Source organism: Solanum pennellii, chromosome 1 (assembly GCF_001406875.1).
Source record: "Solanum pennellii chromosome 1, SPENNV200".
Lineage (NCBI taxonomy): Eukaryota > Viridiplantae > Streptophyta > Magnoliopsida > Solanales > Solanaceae > Solanum > Solanum pennellii.
Window position 1 is genome coordinate 4,110,813 of NC_028637.1, and position 19,236 is coordinate 4,130,048.

The window sequence follows — 19,236 nt, forward strand, 5'->3', positions numbered from 1 at the left end:
AACACAACACAACATAACAACAAAAACCATCAAAATAAATCAAGACATACCATTTTTAAAGCTTTCTTATATTGAGTTCTTATTATCTCAGTTCACTATGAGGTGTAATGGGCTACCATGACCTTAAGAACCCGTAACGACGACATGAATCGTTACACTACATAATTTGGGATAATAAGTAGCATATCAACTTAAAAAATGTGAAATATTAATTTAGTAAAAAAAAGAGCTAATTAGAGGCGGAGTTTTCCAAGCCTAACAAACTTCAGAAGCGTACAAAGTAGGATTTGTAACGCTCTTACTTTGAGTGAAAAATGTTGGCAAGTGTCATGAACATGTCAAAAAAAATTCTCATTAACTCTTCTTCTCCATTTTCTTCCCTTTTATACTTTACTCTTTTCATATCTTTTGCTTCCAGTGCAAAAAGAGAAAACTAAAGCTCTCCCACAAAGGAAGCTATTGGAGTTCATCTTTCATTTAAGGTATGTGACCTCATCCCATCTTTTCCATATATACAAGTCCTTTTTTACTTTATTTTCTCAATGGCCATTTCTCTATTTCAATTAGTAGTCTATTTTTTATTTATATGGATTTTTCTTGTATAAAAATCATATTTCTTTAAATTGTATACAATTTATAGAATGTCTGGTACATGAAAACGTTAAATCAAATGAAGATTTCACTTGTCAAGAAATCTCTTTTATGTGAATGATGTTTCCTTTCTCTCCAAGAATGAGAGATGATAGGATTTTCATCGTCTTAACATCAATCTATTTTTTTAAAAATTCTAGATAAATGATTGAGTGAAGGTGTTGGGTATATACAATTTAGGGAAAAGGGTAAAAAATAATCCTCAATTTTGATTTATTGGTTGCCTATGCCCTTACTATTAAAATAAAGTTATTTTTACCCCTACCGTTACCAATTTCATCATTTATTTCCCTCAATTGGATATAAAACCCAAATCAGTCCAGATTTAACAAACGACCCATTTTCCGTGTTAAACCTATGTCGCGGCCCCTCTAAGACCCATTAAACATTTCACCCATTTCCGTTACCCATTCTCTCAAAAAATCTCAAATCCCACAAACTCCATCATCTTTCTTTTCTTTTAGAACTGTGTGTCTATTCTCTTAACATACTTTTTTTTTCATTCACCGTTGACTTCTTAGGGTTTAGGAATCCTATGCCTTCCCCTCTATGCTTTCTTCTTTCCACCTTTTTTTTCTTCTTATATATGTTTACATTACCATTATCACAGATCTGAGTTTTTCGATCTCGGAGAAATTTTCTATTTTCGTATTCATTTGACTCTTTTTCAGAGCATTAGAATGGAAAGCAATACTAGTCTAAGAACGTTGTTGTTTAGGGATAAAATCGAACTCCAAACCTTGTTGATTTTCAGCAAGACAACAATAATCTTGCAGGCCTTACATAAGGCGTTATGTTGAGCAACAAACGAGAATCTTCACTTCTTTTTTTTCCCTTGTTCACCATTTTAGTTCTATCCAATTTCATTCGAAACATCCCGACAACAACAATAGAAAAACCAGGAACTGGAAACATTTTAGTAACAAACTCCGTCTCAAACCTATCATTTCCATTCAACACAATAACAATCCAATAATTCCGGTTGACAATTTTGCATCTGCATCTGCATTTGAGTTATTACTTCTGAAACAGTAAATAATTTATTAGTTCTCGACTTTGTGGGCTTTGAGATTTTTTTGAGAAAATGGATTATGGAAATTGGTGAAATGTTTATGGGGTCTTAGAGGGGTCGGGGCATGGGTTTAAAATGGGAATGGGTCGTTTTAAAAGAAAATTGGGTTAATTTGGACTGATTTGGGGCTTTCAATCCAATGAAGGGGCATAAATGATGAAATTGGGTAACGATAGGGGTAAAAATAACTTTATTTTAACGGTAAGGACATAGTCAACCAATAAATCAAAGTTGAGGGGTATTTTTGACCCTTTTCCTTACAATTTAAGTCAAAATTGGATTGACTCTTATAGCTATAAAAATTAGTAGGATGACTTAAAAATTGTGGATGTACAATTTAATTTTTATTCTATATTTTTATTATTATAGTGGTATTAATGTTTTGGACCAATTTATAAATATCTCAACTATTTCACTAGGTGACGACAAAACTATCAATCAACTTTATTTACTATTACATGATAAGTAAAAAGAAATTATCCTTCTCTATACAAATACTTTTTTGGCGAAGGACGTTTCAATCGAATGAATTCCTTCAAATACCCCAATTTGACCCATGAATGAATTTGATTTTGTATATACAATATACTTTCCTCTTCTCTTTGTTGTTTTCTGTTCTCCAATTTTGAATTTTATGATTACAAATTTATCACCCACACTAATTTACCCCTTTAGAGAAAATTGGTTGAGAAATAATAGCATTACTCATAAACACTATAGGTTCTTTATTAAGACATGTTAATTAAGGACCTAGTTCTTCTAAAATTATTTGTCAATCATCAAAATCAATTTCGGCTTAGCTCAACACATAGAATCTACCAATAAAAGTTCTAATTATTGACTAAACATATTCTTAACTACTATCGTGTATCTACTTTATTTCATTGTGCCCTATATTTTGCTAAGTCTGCATGCGTATAGATTCATAGAACCTTCTCGCACATATGATCATTTCTAATCTTGTATGACCATACATCAATCAACATCACATTTAGTTTCTGAAACATTCATCTTGTGAATGTATTGAACCTTCGCGATCCAACATTCACTCTTACACTAACAATTTTTTACTTGTTACTGAAGGTATGGATGTTTCTGAGGAAGAAAGTGTTGGTTGCTATAAGGTCCAACCGCCACAAGTGCAAGAAGGATTTTCAGATAATCTTCCTGACAGCGCCTCTCTGAATGAATTGTTCAGACATTTTTATCAACCTGAAGGAAATGAAGTTGGGTCCAATTCAACTCATGAAGGTAACATCATGTTTATAATACCATATACTTTTTATATATGTAATTTTTAATTATAATGAAAAACTAATGTTTGAATCCACATATATGCTCTCTTCATTCCATTTAAACAGTCGGTTTTTAGCTATTTTCACCCATTAAGAAAATAATAAACACAATGTATAGTTTATTAAATCACACTTATTTAATAAAATAATGTTGAGTTTTTCCTCTTCCTTATATGGACTTAGGTAATTCTCCACTCATGAACTAGCTTTTGAGTTGAGTTAAACTCACGTATCAAATTTTTACATGGTATCAGAGTATGGTATACATCCCGTTTGAGCTCCCGATCCATGCTCTAGTTGGGCCTGGGCGTGAACATGGTTGTTAGAATGGGTAAAAGTATTTGGGAATGAACTGGTGATCTCATTACATGAGTTAATTTCTGGGAATAAGTTACACTCAAATATCATATCTATACGATTATGAATCATTTTGACATGGGACAATCTAATACATCAAGTTGTACATTTTGTGCACATAGTTTAAATTGTACCATTTACTAAAAGAAAAAGGGCACTCATGGCCTCCTGGGGAATGGTCAGACCACAAGTGTCTATTATATACAGTCTTATTCTGCATTTCTGTTAGATATTGTTTTCACAGCTCGAATAAAACAAAGAAAACAATAATGCATCTTTTTTTTCCCAGGATTTGGTTTGAGTTATGGTATTGATCAAATCTTTGAACAAGCTGCTGATGTAATTGCTCCTGCTAGAGGAAATGCTCAAAATCTCAACAGTGATGGTAGTGATGCAGCTGGAGGAGGTAACAGGAGAAGAAGGGCAGCTACAATTGAACAAGAAACACTGATGGAGAAGAGGCAACGTCGAATGATTAGGAACAGGGCATCTGCTCAACGATCCAGGGCTCGAAAACAGGTTAGTATAGATATATTTCCATATAAAATTAAATGTAACGAGTTTTTAGCTAGAGTTATCTGATACATATTGTTGTGTTAGATAACAACTCTTATAGATTGTTGTTGAGAAAGGAAACATAGCTTCATTAAATTGGATGTGTCTTGCAATATGTGTATTTTTTTCATGGGATTTGTTGAGACAAAGGTAGTCATGGTGTGAGGGACTATAACTAAGGAATAATACATAAGGGTGACTTTGGAAATACATCTTTGTGTTGATTATAGGACAGAGGCGAATTTGAGATTTGAAGATCGGGGGGTACTATTATGTTAACGTAGGCGCTAGTAAAATTTTTAGTGATAATTGAGAGATAATATCATGTTTGATGGGTCATAATAGTGTGAGCAATAGGGAAAATACAAATACATAGGTCAAATATGAGATCTAATACTTAGGCAGAGACGAATTCGAGATTTGAAGACCGTGTGCGGGCTCCATTTTATTAATGTAGGGTTTAGTAAAACTTCCAACGATGATTGAGGGATAATATCAAGTTCAATTGGTCATAATAGTGTGAGCAGTAGAGAAAATACAAATATATAGGTCAAATATGAGCTCTAATACATAAGCAGAGATGAATTCAGGATTTGAAGACCACTCGACGGCTCCATTTTGTTAATGTAGGGTCTAGTAAAACTTCCAATAACGATTTAGGGAAAATATCGTATCTGATTGGTAATTACTTGAACAGAGTAATCATTGCTATGATGCAGGCATATACAGCTGAATTGGAGGCACAACTTGAAAAAGTGAGAGATGAGAATGAGAGGCTCAAGTCAATTGTGGTAATTATTACTCACTCTTTTTATTTATTTTTGACATGAGCAAGACTTGATTTGCATCTACAATAAAAGAAATGATATTGACTATATCCTATGTTTTATAAAATTATAGTATAATATAATATATTGATGGAAAAGAAATATTTGTTTATGATTAGTTTTATATCATTTTAATCTTATAAGTAGCTCAATTAATCGATTATCTGAACTTTCAGCTGATTGGTGATGTTTGATTCCCCATATTGCAATTATCTTTAAACTTCCCTAGTTCCCCTTCCCCTACCCCCAACTTTAGAAAAATAATATATAAAAAGAAATAGTGATCGTTTGATCATATTTCATTATGAAATTTGATAAAGTAGTTTTTGTTTTTAAAGTGAAAAATGATATTCAAAAATTTTGATCATGAATATAAACTGAAGTTGTTTTTTACTTTTTCTAAGTAATTTGAAGTGAAAACAACTTTATGTTGATTTTCAAACTTTGGAGTTCAATTTCAAGAAGTTGAATTTCAGAATTTTATAGTCAAATATGTTTTTTCGAAATTCAACTCTGAAAAAAAGTGAAAAAATTTCATGGCTTAGTACTTATAGCTATGCGCCTATGATGTAGGAGGAGAAAAAGGAAGAAACAACAAAAGCTCAATGGATGGCTAACAAAATGAAGAAACTTAGGAGGAGTGTCTCATTTTGAAAGAATCAACAAAAGTTCAGTGAATGGTTAATAAATAAAGTGAAAACACTTAGAAGGATCTCAAGTGTTTCATGGTGAACATCTCTAGTTTTTATTATATTAAGGATTGCTAAAGGATTATGGTGTTGTTGTTAACTATGTTTTCCTTTGATACAATTATCTTAGTATGTGTGTGTGTAAGTTTAACTAATGTGTTTACTTTCTGGATTTAGTCTTTAATATATATATATATATAGAACATAATTTAAACCATAATGCTCTTTCTCTATATGTTATTTGTGTGATGATATTTGAAGTATGAAAGTTTAAAATGATAAAAAGGAGTTTTGAAATTTATAGTTTATAGTATGCTTGGTCAAATATTTTAAATTAGTTTATTTTGAAAAGTTCTATTTTTAAAAATAGTTTTGGTGATAAAAAATGCTTAGGAGTGTATTTTTTTCAAATGTGTTTTTAATAGAAGTATTTTTAGAAAAAAAAATTACTTTTTAAGCATCTTGAGAAATAGCTTTGGCTACTCCTCAAATACTTATTTTCTCTCAAAAGTTTGATGTTTGTGCTTTCTAATTTCCATTTTAGTTTGGTTCCTTTGAATTTATTATTTTATTGTATCATGTTTGATTTAATAAACTTTTATCTAAATTTCTTAACTTAAATTTTATGTTGTTTATAACAAAATCTGAGATTATCATGAATATGTCTAACTCACTTATCGCTTGCTATGCTTCTATTACTAGATCAAAATATTAATTTTTTTTGTGTCTAGTTATTATATGAATAAATTTATAAATTAATTTTAAGGATCTTATAATATTTTGTGTTTAGATCACCAATTTATTAAACCGCTCTTCATGGAATATCCAAAATTCTCAACAAGCTCCTCTATTTATGAACTAAAATTAGGAACACTAGAACTAAAGAATATTCAACCTACTAGTCGGGTAAAGAAGAAAAAGAGCAATAATTATTTTTAAGTGACTAAAATATATTATTTGAAACAATAATATCACATAACTAAATTAAATACTATATTACTGAACATATAAGATTTTTCTTTATTTATCGAATATAATAACATTTTATCAATGACAACAATTTTTCGACTTTGCGTAGCTTCTTTATTTAGGCTTTAAATTATTTGATCTCTTTCTAGTTTAGTCTGTACTTCGACTTTACAATTGATCAAATTAGATTTGATTTTAGTTGAAATTTCAAAATGAAAATTGAAAAAGGAGAAAAATAATGCACCACAGATGAAATACAGACAAGGATATTTGTATACAATTTGTATGTAAATAATATATATTGGACGAAGCAGGTCAGAATAACTGTAATCGGATCACATGTCTAAAGAAAACAAATTTTTATGCTTACTTTATTAGTTTTGATACAATTCATATGTACTTTATCAAAATCACAATATACATAAATATTATTCATAAAAATGAATATATTTTTACAAATGTCTAACATGAATTTTAAACAAAATTCATACATAATCCATATATATTTTTCTTTTTACTACAATCTTAAATGATCTATACTTTCATGGTCTATTTCTCTTCTTCTCAACATGAATTTCTTAAATTATGAAACCAACATGCCTACATTTTAAACTCTACGGATCATTGTGTATTAATTCTTTTAGGAAAAATTACATAAATACACGCCCTTTTGTTTAATTTATTTTTATTAGTTTTTTACTTTTTAAAACATTTAAAATCCCTTATTTCTTTAATGTGTCTGAGCTGCATATTAATGTATTCGAGCCAGTATTTAATATATTCGAGCTACATATTGTGTATCCGAGCTACATATTAATGTATTCAAGATAGTATTTAATGTATCCGAGCTTCAATTATTATATTCAATTTTTTTAATTTTTTAAGGGATTAATGTGCTCAGAAACTTATTAGGGATAGATTGTAATTTCATATTAAAACTATGAGATTTTTAATTTACACGTTTTTTTTTTTCACTTTTAGTTTGATAAATACTTTAATCCACATTTGCTTTTTAAATATTGCCTTTTTATTTTTTTATTAAAAAAAAATGGTTCTGTGTCGAAATCAAAGTGAAACTTTAATGGTGTTTATGAGAGCTTTTGATAGTGTATCAAAATTGATGAAAACATAACTTCATTGAGATTGAAGTTCTGGAACAAGCTAAAGAAAATTAGAAAAAATAATCGTCTATTGTTTAATAATTAAGATCACATGATATCCACTATAGCTCTCATTTTTGTATACCATTTTGTTATATGTATCTTGTTATGTTTGGTAAACTAGAAAATCTTGTTACTATAGGTAAATATGAATCCAATTTTGTATAAATATACATATAAAAAATAAATAATAATCAAAATATCGTATTTTTAAAAAAATTAATTTAATAACGGAAAAAATGACAAATATACTCTGAACTATCGTAAATGTATGCAGAAATCATCCGTCATACTTTTGGAACATCTGTAACTTTACCATTCAAAAACTAGAGTTTACATGCCGTTCACTCTAACAGAAGACTAAATAGGGATACGTGACACAATCTTATCAGTCGATCCCAATATTTAATAAATGTCGGGTTGATGAATAAAATTATGACACGTGTATGGCTCGTTAATATAGATGGTATACATGCTCTAATTTTTAGACGACAGGAGTACCAATATCCCAAAAGCATGACAAAAAATATCTACGTATCATTGACGATAGTTCGAATGTAATAAAACACGAGTTGGGGTCTCATTTAAAACATGTACAAATATATACTTTTAATTAACAAAGCCCATATATCTTTTAGCAAGACCCAACAAGCCCATTGAGAACTTTGCTTTAACCCTCAACTTCTTTGCCACCACTCCGCCGCTCACTCAATTTGCAGACACAATTCTTCCCGTTCGACTTTGAGCCATGAGGTATATACACAAAAGCTTCAATCTTTTTTGCTTTTCCTTCTATTTCAAGCTGTATAGTTCTTGTTTTTTTGTTTTTTTTTTGCACAATTTGAGTATGTTTTGATTCTTTTAGTTTTTGCTGGAGTTGTTGACAGTAGGCACATGTACATTCAATTATTTCTTTGATTAGAGATATGGGTTTTTTTTTGTTTTTAAAAATGGGATCTGGGTTAGTAAGATAATTGTTGATTGAATATATATTGACATGATAGTGAAAATTAGAGATGGATAGGTTGAGCACCACGAGGTCTCAGGTTATACTCACACCTGTTGCTGATGTATCGTGTGGAATTAGTCGAGGTGGGCGCAAACGGGTCCTGGCATTATGATTATAAAATAAAAAAAATGAAAATAGAGGTGTATAATTTCTCATTGTGTAGGTTGTTTTATTTTGCTAAATTGTATGTAAAATGGCATTTGTTGGTGTGGGGTTTGTCTTGAATGTGCAAGTGAATGTAATGCAAGGGGAAAAACTGATTTTTGAAGTTGAAACTTATAGAAAGTTGAGTGTAATTTACTTCTTTTTGCTAGGTTTCAAATATTGTAAGTTTGGTGTAGAATTTGAACATTTTAAATTCATTTTGATAAGGTTAGTATGGTGGAGGGAGAAGGATGAGATTTAGAGAATCAGTAGTTTAGAGAAACCTGTTTTTTTTTAAAGGATGGATTGTTTAGTGTTGAAATAAATTTGGCTGCAATGACGCCAAATGGATATGGTATGTGAGGTTGCTGCTGCTTCCAGGCTATATGTTGAGTCTTGAAACAGATAGAACGAAGAGGAAAAGGGACACCATTGACTCATAGATAGTAGGTTCGAGGGTGGCGCTTACCATGTCTCAGGAAGGGGAAAAGCAGGAGCAGAGCTAGCATCCCGATTATGTGTAGTTTTGATGCTGCACCTTTTATATGTTAAATATAATCACTTATTATGTATAAATAATTTATCAAGAACCCACTAACTTTCTTTTCTTAAAATTTAAAACTCATAAACTCAAAATCCTAGTTTGGTTTGAGGTATAGTTGATTGAGTTGTAGAGATTAGATCATATTTATTTTTGTGCCTTTAGCATGATATATTGGATAAATACGTTATTAAGTTTGTTATTTGGGTTAATTACCTTCATTAATCTAGTTTGATGTTGATTCTTCTACAGTAAGCTTCAGAGTGATGCCTTAAGAGAAGCCATCACCGTGATTAAGAATGATTCAAGTGAGAAGAAAAGGAAGTTCACCGAAACCATTGAGCTTCAGATTGGGTTGAAAAACTATGATCCTCAAAAGGACAAGCGTTTCAGTGGTTCAGTTAAGTTGCCACACATTCCTCGCCCCAAGATGAAGATTTGCATGCTTGGAGATGCTCAGCACGTGGGAGAGGTAATCCGCCTGAACTAGTCATAGGAATAATAATTGAGTTGCATTTTTCCTGTATTCCCTGTCCTTTACATTTGGGGAAGCTGCGGCCTCACATTTTCATAAGCATCCATTCGAGATTACTGTTGAAGTTTTAGGTGATGGATCCTAAAGTCTTATACTCAACTTGAACAATACTAACATTGATTCAATTATCTTCTTCCTAGCTTTAGTGTGTTAATAAGATGATAGCGTTTGTTATCAAAGAACTCTTGAAATATTTGTGGTCAGTCTGTAGCTTCCATTACACATGTCTTGGCAGTGAATCCCGAGGTTTAGTTTCTAGTCATACAACACTAGTACCTTGTATATTAGTTAGTGCAATTTCATTTTCGACTGACAGTTTCTTAGCTTTGAGGAAGCAGCAATATCTGTAGAGGTCCATTTTTATATGGATGACCTGCTTAGTCCTTGGAACTATTTGAAATTTTGTGGTTGCTTACGTACCTAAAGGCTAAAGCTACAGCTATTGATGATTTTGTGCAAAGTGTCATCAAAGTTTTATTGCTTTTGTTTTCCAGGCAGAAAAGATTGGTTTGGAGTACATGGACGTGGAAGGCCTGAAGAAGCTTAACAAAAACAAGAAGTTGGTTAAGAAGCTCGCAAAGAAGTACCATGCTTTCTTGGCATCAGAAGCTGTTATCAAGCAGATCCCCCGTCTCTTGGGGCCTGGTTTGAACAAGGCAGGCAAGTACAATAGACTATTTCGATGTTTTAACTAGCTATAGAGATGGTTTGGTTTATGTCTGTTGTCTTTGGTTGGTAGTTGTACATATTGTTAGTCGTGGCTAATTTTGATAGAGAACTACTTCCGATAACTCATTATCCAACAGTCACCGTGTCCAACAGTCTTACGGCCAGACTTACTATTAATACTAATATAAAGAGCATAAATGCCCATCTCACTTAAAAGTGATTCATGTATATTGTTTTTTGCCCATCTCTTAACTAGTTTTCATTATTTTTATAATGCAGGTAAGTTTCCTACCCTTGTTTCCCACCAGGAATCACTCGAGTCTAAGGTAAACGAGACCAAGGCCACTATCAAATTCCAGTTGAAGAAGGTTCTTTGCATGGGAGTTGCCGTAGGTAATATGGATATGGAGGAGAAACAAATCTTCCAGAACGTGCAGATGAGTGTCAACTTTCTCGTGTCCTTGCTAAAGAAGAATTGGCAAAATGTGAGTTTACTTCATCTATCCACGAGCCTTTACCTTAGAGTTTGTACGAGTACTAATGTTTCTTTGTCGTTAATGCTCACAGGTGAGATGCTTGTACTTGAAGAGTACCATGGGAAAGACTCAACGCATCTTCTAAGGACATTGTATTACAATCTTTGCAGTTTCAGGCGTTTTGACTTGTACGCGTTATAGATACTATTGAATTTTTTGTTTAGTTGTGCTCCTGGACACTGAGTTGAAAACTTTATATCAGTTTTGTTATGATTAAACTTTTATTTTCTCCTTTCTGTTGATTTTCTTGAATATTGTCAACTTTCATATCTAAAGGAAAACTCAAATTTTGTGGTTTAACTGCTATTAAACCTCTTTGCTTTTCAATTTTGTTGATTGTTACGTTGCTTAAGGGTAAAGTCTGCGTATACTCTATGTCTCTATCTCTCAGGTCTCACTTATGGAATATGTTGGGTATGTTGATGTATTAGTGAGAATTAATGTGTGAATATTAACATAAGTTTTGTAATATTTTGACATATCATTTAGTAAGTCATTGAAACTTTTAATAATACAATCACTTGATTTTCTAAAGCAATTCATAATGCTTTTAAATATTTTTTCTGTACTACTAAGTCTTGATGAGAGCATAATTCAATTGAACCAGTTGAATCTCACACAATTTTTTGCTACTGATGTATTTTTTTTTTTAGAATTCCTTGCTACTTTTGGTAAGTACTTCATCAAAGAAACAATTCTTTTTTATTTTAAGAGTTGATTTTCTATTCGTTTTTATGTATCAATATTAGAGTCTGACTGCCCCATCGTTTCCACTACAACTAGGATTTCTTTTTTTGATTTTTCATTCGTTTTCGATATTCATATTAGAGTCTGAACGCCCCATAAGTTCATAACGGCTTCGTTGGTTGGCCCTCTAGAAATCCATGGCAAACAAAAATCACTACCAGTTTCCTCCACCATCACCACCACCAACAATCCATCCATAGATCTAATGGTAGCAAATTTCAACTCAACACAAGTCCAAAACCCCTCAAATATGGGCTAAACTTAAAACATGTCTGCAACTTATCATTCTCCTACAAACCCTTAGATTTCTTCTTCAATGTTGTGAGTGATACTCCTTCCAAATCACTCATCCAGTACTTACACCGCGCTTGGGATCATAATCCCCTAACAGCATTGAAACTGATCTGCAATTTGCGCGGTGTTCGTAGTACTGGAAAAATCTGATAAGGGAAGTTATTACACTGCTGCATTGTGGCTAAATGCAAAGAGTGAAGTTGAAAGATTGAAAGAGAAAGCGAGTATTGATAAAACGGTGAAGAAAATTGAAATGGTGAATAAGACATTTGATAGATACAGAGTTGATCCGGATGATAAAGTCTTGCATGATCACGTATCTGATTTATTCGTGAATTGTTTGAAGTTGGATCTTGACTTGTTACGCGATGAGAAGTTGACGGTGATTAGTCTTGCTGCTAAGTGATGTCCATCTTTAGATTCGGATACTTTTATGTGGAACTATAGCTAGAAAGGTGTTTCCAAGAGAATTGTGTTGTGAATACGATGGGATTGAAGATGCACATTACGCGTATAGAGTGAGGGATCGATTTAGGAAGCAAGTTCTCGTTCCTTTACGTGCTGCATTAGAGTTGCCGGAGGTTTATATAGGTCGAAAAGATTAGGGTTCGATACCTTACAATAGAGTAGCATCAGTTGCTATGAAGATATACAAAGATAAATTCATGTAATACAACGAAAAGAAGTTTAAAGAGTGTATTGAGAAAGTGAAACAGGGGAAGGCTAAAATTCCTGCTGGTGCATTGCTACCTCATCGATAATCGGAGCGTTAAACGACACGGATGATGAGGATCAAGTTGCTACAAAGAAACTGTGAATTACACGAGGATTTTCCTGGGGATTATAGTATGAAAATTCAAAAGAAACTTATTTTCCTGCAAATTTTCATACTAATTCCCACGAAAGTCCCCATGTAATTCACAGTTTGCTTATAGTATAGTAGATGACTTGTCGATAAAGGGGAAGTTGAAAAATTGTCTTACTGTTTGTGACGTATCTGGTAGTATGACGGGTATTCCAATGGAAGTGTTCGTGGCATTAGGAGTCCTCGTTTCGGAGCTAAGTGTAGAGCCATGGAAACGCAAGCTTATCATGTTCAGTAACAACCCGACCCTTCAAATAGTCGAAGGGGAGAGTTTGGTTTCTAAAGTCGAGTTTGTGAGATAAATGGAATGGAGAATGAACGCTGATTTTCAAAAAAAGTGTTTGATTTAATACTGAAAGTGGCTATTGATGGGAATTCATAAGAGGATGAAATGATCAAAAAAGTGTTTGTATTCAGTGATATGGAATTTGATCAAGCCTCGACGAATCAATGGGAGACGGATTATGAGACGATTGTTAGGAAATTTAAGATGAATGGATACGAAAATCGTGTACCTGAGATTGTGTTTTGGAATTTGAGATATTCGAGAGCTGCACGAGTGAAAGCAAAGAAGAAAGGAGTTCGAGTTGTGAGGTGATTTTTCGAAGAATTTGGTTGCGTTGTTCATGGAAGAGAGTGATTTTAATCCTGGAGATATAATGGAAGAAGCAATTTCTGGTGAAGAATATCAAAACCTAGTTGTGCTTGATTGATAAATGAAGAAGTTATGAAAAATTGTTAAGCTTAACTTTTTGTATTTCATTGTCAAATATATGGTCTGCTTGTTATAATTTATGAACAAAAAATAAGGTTACTCAGTCCGATAAGACTTGTGAATGATTCCACAAATCTTTGGTGACTCAAATGGTTGCATTTAGAGTTTAATTATAGGTGGATATAGGATTCAGAGTTCCTGGTGCCACGTTGTTCAAGTAAGATAAGCGGACGGGTTGTTTTTAGATTATAATTGAGTTACTTTTTATTTAAATCAATCGATCGGATATGCATGTTTTCACACTAAAATTTGAGCTTGTATAAACCATCTAATAGGTGTTAAACTTTATATATTCGTATTCCATTGATTTTATGTAATAAGACAAACCTGTGATATGTATTTATGATAAACTACTTTAGTTTGAAATAATTACAATTCGTATAGTCTTATCTCTTTCCCTCTCTCTCTCGTCCCTTTCTCTCTACTACAACTAAAAAGAACATTCATATAATATGACAATTGTATTATGTATTTGTATTTCATATAAACTATATTTATATTACATATCAATTGTATATGTATTATGTATCAATTGTATTATGATAATTTATATTCTGTCAATTGCATTTGTCGATATAAATTGTATTCATTAATATAATTGATATACTAATATTCACTAATATAATTGATACAAACCAATTGCATTTGTGATAAAACTTGATACAATGAATACAATATGCATTCATCCTCTCTGTTGAATGTATTATGTATCAATTGTATTCAATCAAATATAAGTAAGAGGTTTGTATTTTATATCAATTATTGTATTTTGTATCAACTATATTTGTAATATTTATCAATTGTAGTCGTGATACTATGAATACATGTGTACTCATTCTCTCTCCTCCCTCTCTCGATCTTACTCACCTCTCTCAATCTTGTTCGCGTCTCTCCTCCTTATATGTAGCTAAATACAATAGTTTCTGATACAATTATATTCATTTTGATACAAAACAATTGTATCAATTATATTCGTGATACAACCTGAAACAACGAATACAATAGGTATTCAACATTTCTCTCCTCTCTCTTTCAGATCTTGTTGGCCTCTCTCCTACCTCAAACATGTAACTATAATTCGTAATTAAGTAACCTATAGCTATAAACCTCTAATTAAGTCCTAACTATAGTCATTTTTGAAAGTTTCCATTTTATTGTGTTGTGCTATTAAAAAACAACTTTTTGTTGTTTATATTTTTTTGTCACTCTTTTTAAAAAGAAAAACTTTTTTCTTTTCTAATTGTTTCCCTTTTTTTTTTGGTTGGAAAAATAAATATTTATGTCTTTTTTTTAATCTTTTATTTATTAAGGTGGAAATGCATGATAGTCAAATAAATATTAATATCGATACATTACATAATTGTTTATATAATATCGATACACGATTATACATCATTTATAATGCTTATACATTACATACCTATTTATATAATATCAATATATTACATATATACACTATATAACTATTTGTACATTTTATATACATGTTTATACTCTATTTATATTATACGGATACATTTTAATAACTACTTACAAAATATTGATACAGAATATATACACTACATAACTATTTATACAACCTATATATTTATTTTTACACCATTTATACAATCTTAATAGAGAAAAAAATTGCATGAAAATATTCTTTTAATAAAAAGGAAAAGAGTTTTTTTTTTTAAATATTCTAAAATTGCAGCTAAACAAACAAAGTAATTTTCTTTTTAAAAAAATTAACACCGGAAAAAGGAAAAATTGTGCGAATAAGCAAATATATACGAGTTAATACGACAACATAGTTATAGTTTAAATTAAATACGGTTCACAACTTGATTTTAGCTATGATTACATCACTCACAGATATACAAATAATATTAGCCTCTCTGCCCTCTCTCGCTCGCTCTCTCCTTCCTCTCCCAGTCTCACTCGGCTCTCTCTCCATCTCCCAATCTCGGTCGCCAGAAACACAAATACATATGTATATTAGTTACATATATACAATTATATGGCATTATACATATATAGTTCGCATCTCTCCACTGTTTGTGCTCTCGCTCGCCTCACTATTCTCTCTCTCAATCTTGCTCACCAGATATACAAATACATATGTATACCAGCTACATATATACAATTATTTGACACATATACATTTATAATTCGACGGACATACATATACAATATGTCTCCCTCCATCATCTACAGTTTCTCGCTCACATCTCTCCTCCCTCTCCCAATCTTGCTCGCCTCTCTCCCCCCTCTCCTAATCTCGCTCGTCTCTCTCATTCCTTTAACATTCAGCTACGAATCGTAACTAGAAAAATATATCCATGGAGCATAAGTTAAATATTTTTAAGTGGCTATAGTGAGGAAGTAAAAATGGAGTAATGGCCTTTGGCCGAGCTCTGTTGAGCCCATGACCCTTATGGAGTTTTTTTTTAAACAACTTTCACATGTAGCAAATATAAAAGCACATTTGTTGTTGTAGCTATAGTTTGCATAATTGCGTTTCATGACAAATTTTATGTTTGCTATGAAGCTTTTGATTTGTATAATTCTCTAATATATACAATTTGATACAAATTATTCGGCTTTGTATAAATTCATTTATACATTGTAATTTGTATAATAAAATCTGTGTTTATATTATCATAAGTGTATATGATGAAAAATATATATATTTGTATTTGTATATACATTTGCTCTCGCTTTATACAAACACAAACACATTTTATATACTTTTATACTAATTGTATACTAAATCAGATGTCAAAAATAGGATGTTTGTTACGAATTACAAATAAAATAAACTATGACTAAACATTTAATTTGAACTAATAATTTGCTATTTCATACAATTTCCCCCTTTTTTCTGTAAATAGAAAATTGACTATTTTTTTGTAAGCTTTTTATTTGTTTATATATAAATGAAATTTACAGATCTCTCACGTATATTTAATGAAATACAATTGATTCATAATATGTTTGATAGAGAGGATGAATGCTCATTATATTCATTGTGTCAACTTTTATCTCAAATACAATCGATTTGGAATAAAAATACATTTATTAAATCATACAGAAATACAATTGTCATATTATGTGGAATTTTTTTTGGATGCAGTTATTGAGATGGAGAGAGATAGAGGGAGGGGGGGGGGAGGAGAGAGAGAAACCTTACCTATAGCTACGGATTTTGATTACTTTAAATCATAATAATTTATCGTAAATACATATGACATGTTTGTCTTGTTACGTAATTTTTTCTATTTTAAATCGTTAATAAACCAATCAATATCAGTCTACACCAAAAAAATTTTATCCTAAAACAATCGATAGATCCGGTCGATTTTAAATTTAATTTATTTTTAAAAGAAGTTGACATTAAATCGATAGAGTGGATCGGTACGAAATTCGTTCCATTTTAGTTAGTCTGTTGTTTTAAGCGTACGTTTTTTTTAAATAATATTATATATTGTCAAAATAAATAGATATAATAAATAAATAAAAGATACACTTCTTCTTATGTTATTCAGTACAAACAGGATAAATAAGTAGTAAGAGATATTATTAATTATTTTTATTTAACTAAATAAGCAAAAGACATTTTTTGTCACGTAAGTTGTACGTAGTGTCATGGCCATGGCAAAAAACTATTATGAAGAGTGTGTAAGCTTTGGATGATTTTTTTAATGGCCAAATACATAAACAGATCTCTAAATTTATTAAATTTTTTCCCTGTTTCAATTACGTCATTTTTCTATTGAATCATTGAACCATCCATAATTTGTTCCGTTTAAACAAAAACCGTTGTCTGATGTGGAACCAGATTTGTGAGGGGTATTTTTAGAGGATACATATGTTGTTCCAGAATTCATTAGTTCAATTGATAGTGAAAATGTTCGAGAATAATTGTGTTTTACATAAGTATTTGAACAAATTAGAAAATAAATGAGACTAACATGGTTTGTCTTCATTCCTTCAATCAAAATCATTACAATTCGAACACAATTGAAGGCATTTACAATAGAAAAGCTGATCAAAATCAACCAACAGTGTTTTAAAGAAACAAATTATGGTTGGTTCAATTATTCAATAGGAAAATTACGTAATTGAGATACCTGAGGGAAAAAACTCAAAAAATTTAGGAATCTGTTTATGTATTTGACCTTTTTTAATATATAGGTGCACCATAAAAAATTAAAATTATACTACATAATATTACGAAATATTTTTGTATACAAACATATGAACCGAAAATTTTAAAAACAAGTTACTCAATATTTAGCTTTAATTAACATGAGAATAATAATAACGAGACATGAAGAATGAAGGTAGAACAAGACGAGGGTTTTTATTAATTTTATTTTTAAAGTTTTACGGTTGAACTCATAAACAGATCCTTAAATTTGTTGGGTTTTTTCTATCAGGTACCTCAACTATGTCATTTCCTATTGAATCATTGAACCACCCATATTTGTTCCTTTTAAACATTGTTGGTTGACTTTGATCGGCTTTTCTATTGTAAATGCCTTCATTTGTCTTCTTAATTGTAATGATTTTGATCGAAGGAACGAAGACAAACGGTGTGTTAGTCTCACTTGTTTTCTAATGAGTTCAAATGACTTGAAGTAAAACACAATTATTCTCGAACAGTTTCAAAATCAATTAGACTAATGAGTTCTGGAACAACATATATATCCTCTATTAACACCGCTCACAAAATCTGGTTCCATATCAGTTAACGGTAATTAAAACAAATAAATTATGGGTGGTTTAATAATTCAATAGAAAAATAGCATAATGAAAATACCTAAGAAGAAAAATTCAACAAATTTAAGAAACTGTTTATGTATTTGGCCAAAATTTTTATAAAAAGAGAAATAAAGTCAGAACGATGCATTGGCTGGAATTTTTTTGAGCTTATGATATTTTATTTTGTTTTAAAAGGTCTCACGATTATGTTGATGTGTACACCCGTCACTAAAGATTTTGAAGCTATGTCGTTTCGAAATACTAAATATATTATATTAGATAATATCATACTTAAATGATACAGTCAGAATTTCAATTAAGATGTATTAAATTGTTAATATATAAGTAAAAAGTTGATATAAATCAAGGAGTGATAATATATGAAATTATATACGTATATAAGAAAATCTTTTATCTAAGCATATAATATAATTTTTCGATAAAATGATACTCCTCGAATATATATTATAATGCCATGTTTACTAACATTTCTTGGTAAATTTTTGAAGTAAAATAATTCACGACAGTGTAAGTAAGCCAAGAATTTATTTTATTATGAATAGGGAACAAGGACAAACATACTCTCCGTGTTATACAAAAATTACATGCAGATATTTTTTGTTATATTTTTTTTAGAATATTTGTTTTTGTATTGTCTAACTAAAGTATATATATTTTTTATACTAACGGATATACACATGACATAATCTTAAATAACAAATCAACTGATAAATTAGTCATTTGTCCATATTTAGTCTTTTTTTAGAATGAATGACATATATGCTCTAGTTTTTAGA

The 19,236-nt window shown here is 30.8% G+C and overlaps 2 protein-coding genes and 1 pseudogene across 2 annotated transcripts; all 3 read left to right on the top strand.

The window, feature by feature from the left end:
• The first annotated feature begins 400 nt into the window (after positions 1-400).
• LOC107031415 (ABSCISIC ACID-INSENSITIVE 5-like protein 5) lies at positions 401-5,601 on the top strand. The gene is made up of 5 exons (XM_015232775.2): positions 401-482; positions 2,807-2,974; positions 3,665-3,894; positions 4,650-4,721; positions 5,331-5,601. The coding sequence occupies exons 2-5, from the start codon at positions 2,809-2,811 to the stop codon at positions 5,409-5,411; spliced, it is 549 nt and encodes a 182-aa protein (XP_015088261.1). The 5' UTR covers positions 401-482; positions 2,807-2,808; the 3' UTR covers positions 5,412-5,601.
• Positions 5,602-8,187: 2,586 nt separating this feature from the next.
• LOC107008354 (60S ribosomal protein L10a-1) lies at positions 8,188-11,315 on the top strand. Its single transcript, XM_015207352.2, has 5 exons — positions 8,188-8,328; positions 9,522-9,741; positions 10,299-10,464; positions 10,753-10,958; positions 11,041-11,315. The coding sequence occupies exons 1-5, from the start codon at positions 8,324-8,326 to the stop codon at positions 11,092-11,094; spliced, it is 651 nt and encodes a 216-aa protein (XP_015062838.1). The 5' UTR covers positions 8,188-8,323; the 3' UTR covers positions 11,095-11,315.
• A 101-nt stretch (positions 11,316-11,416) lies between these two features.
• On the top strand, positions 11,417-13,628 carry LOC107016653 (annotated as a pseudogene).
• Positions 13,629-19,236: the final 5,608 nt, after the last annotated feature.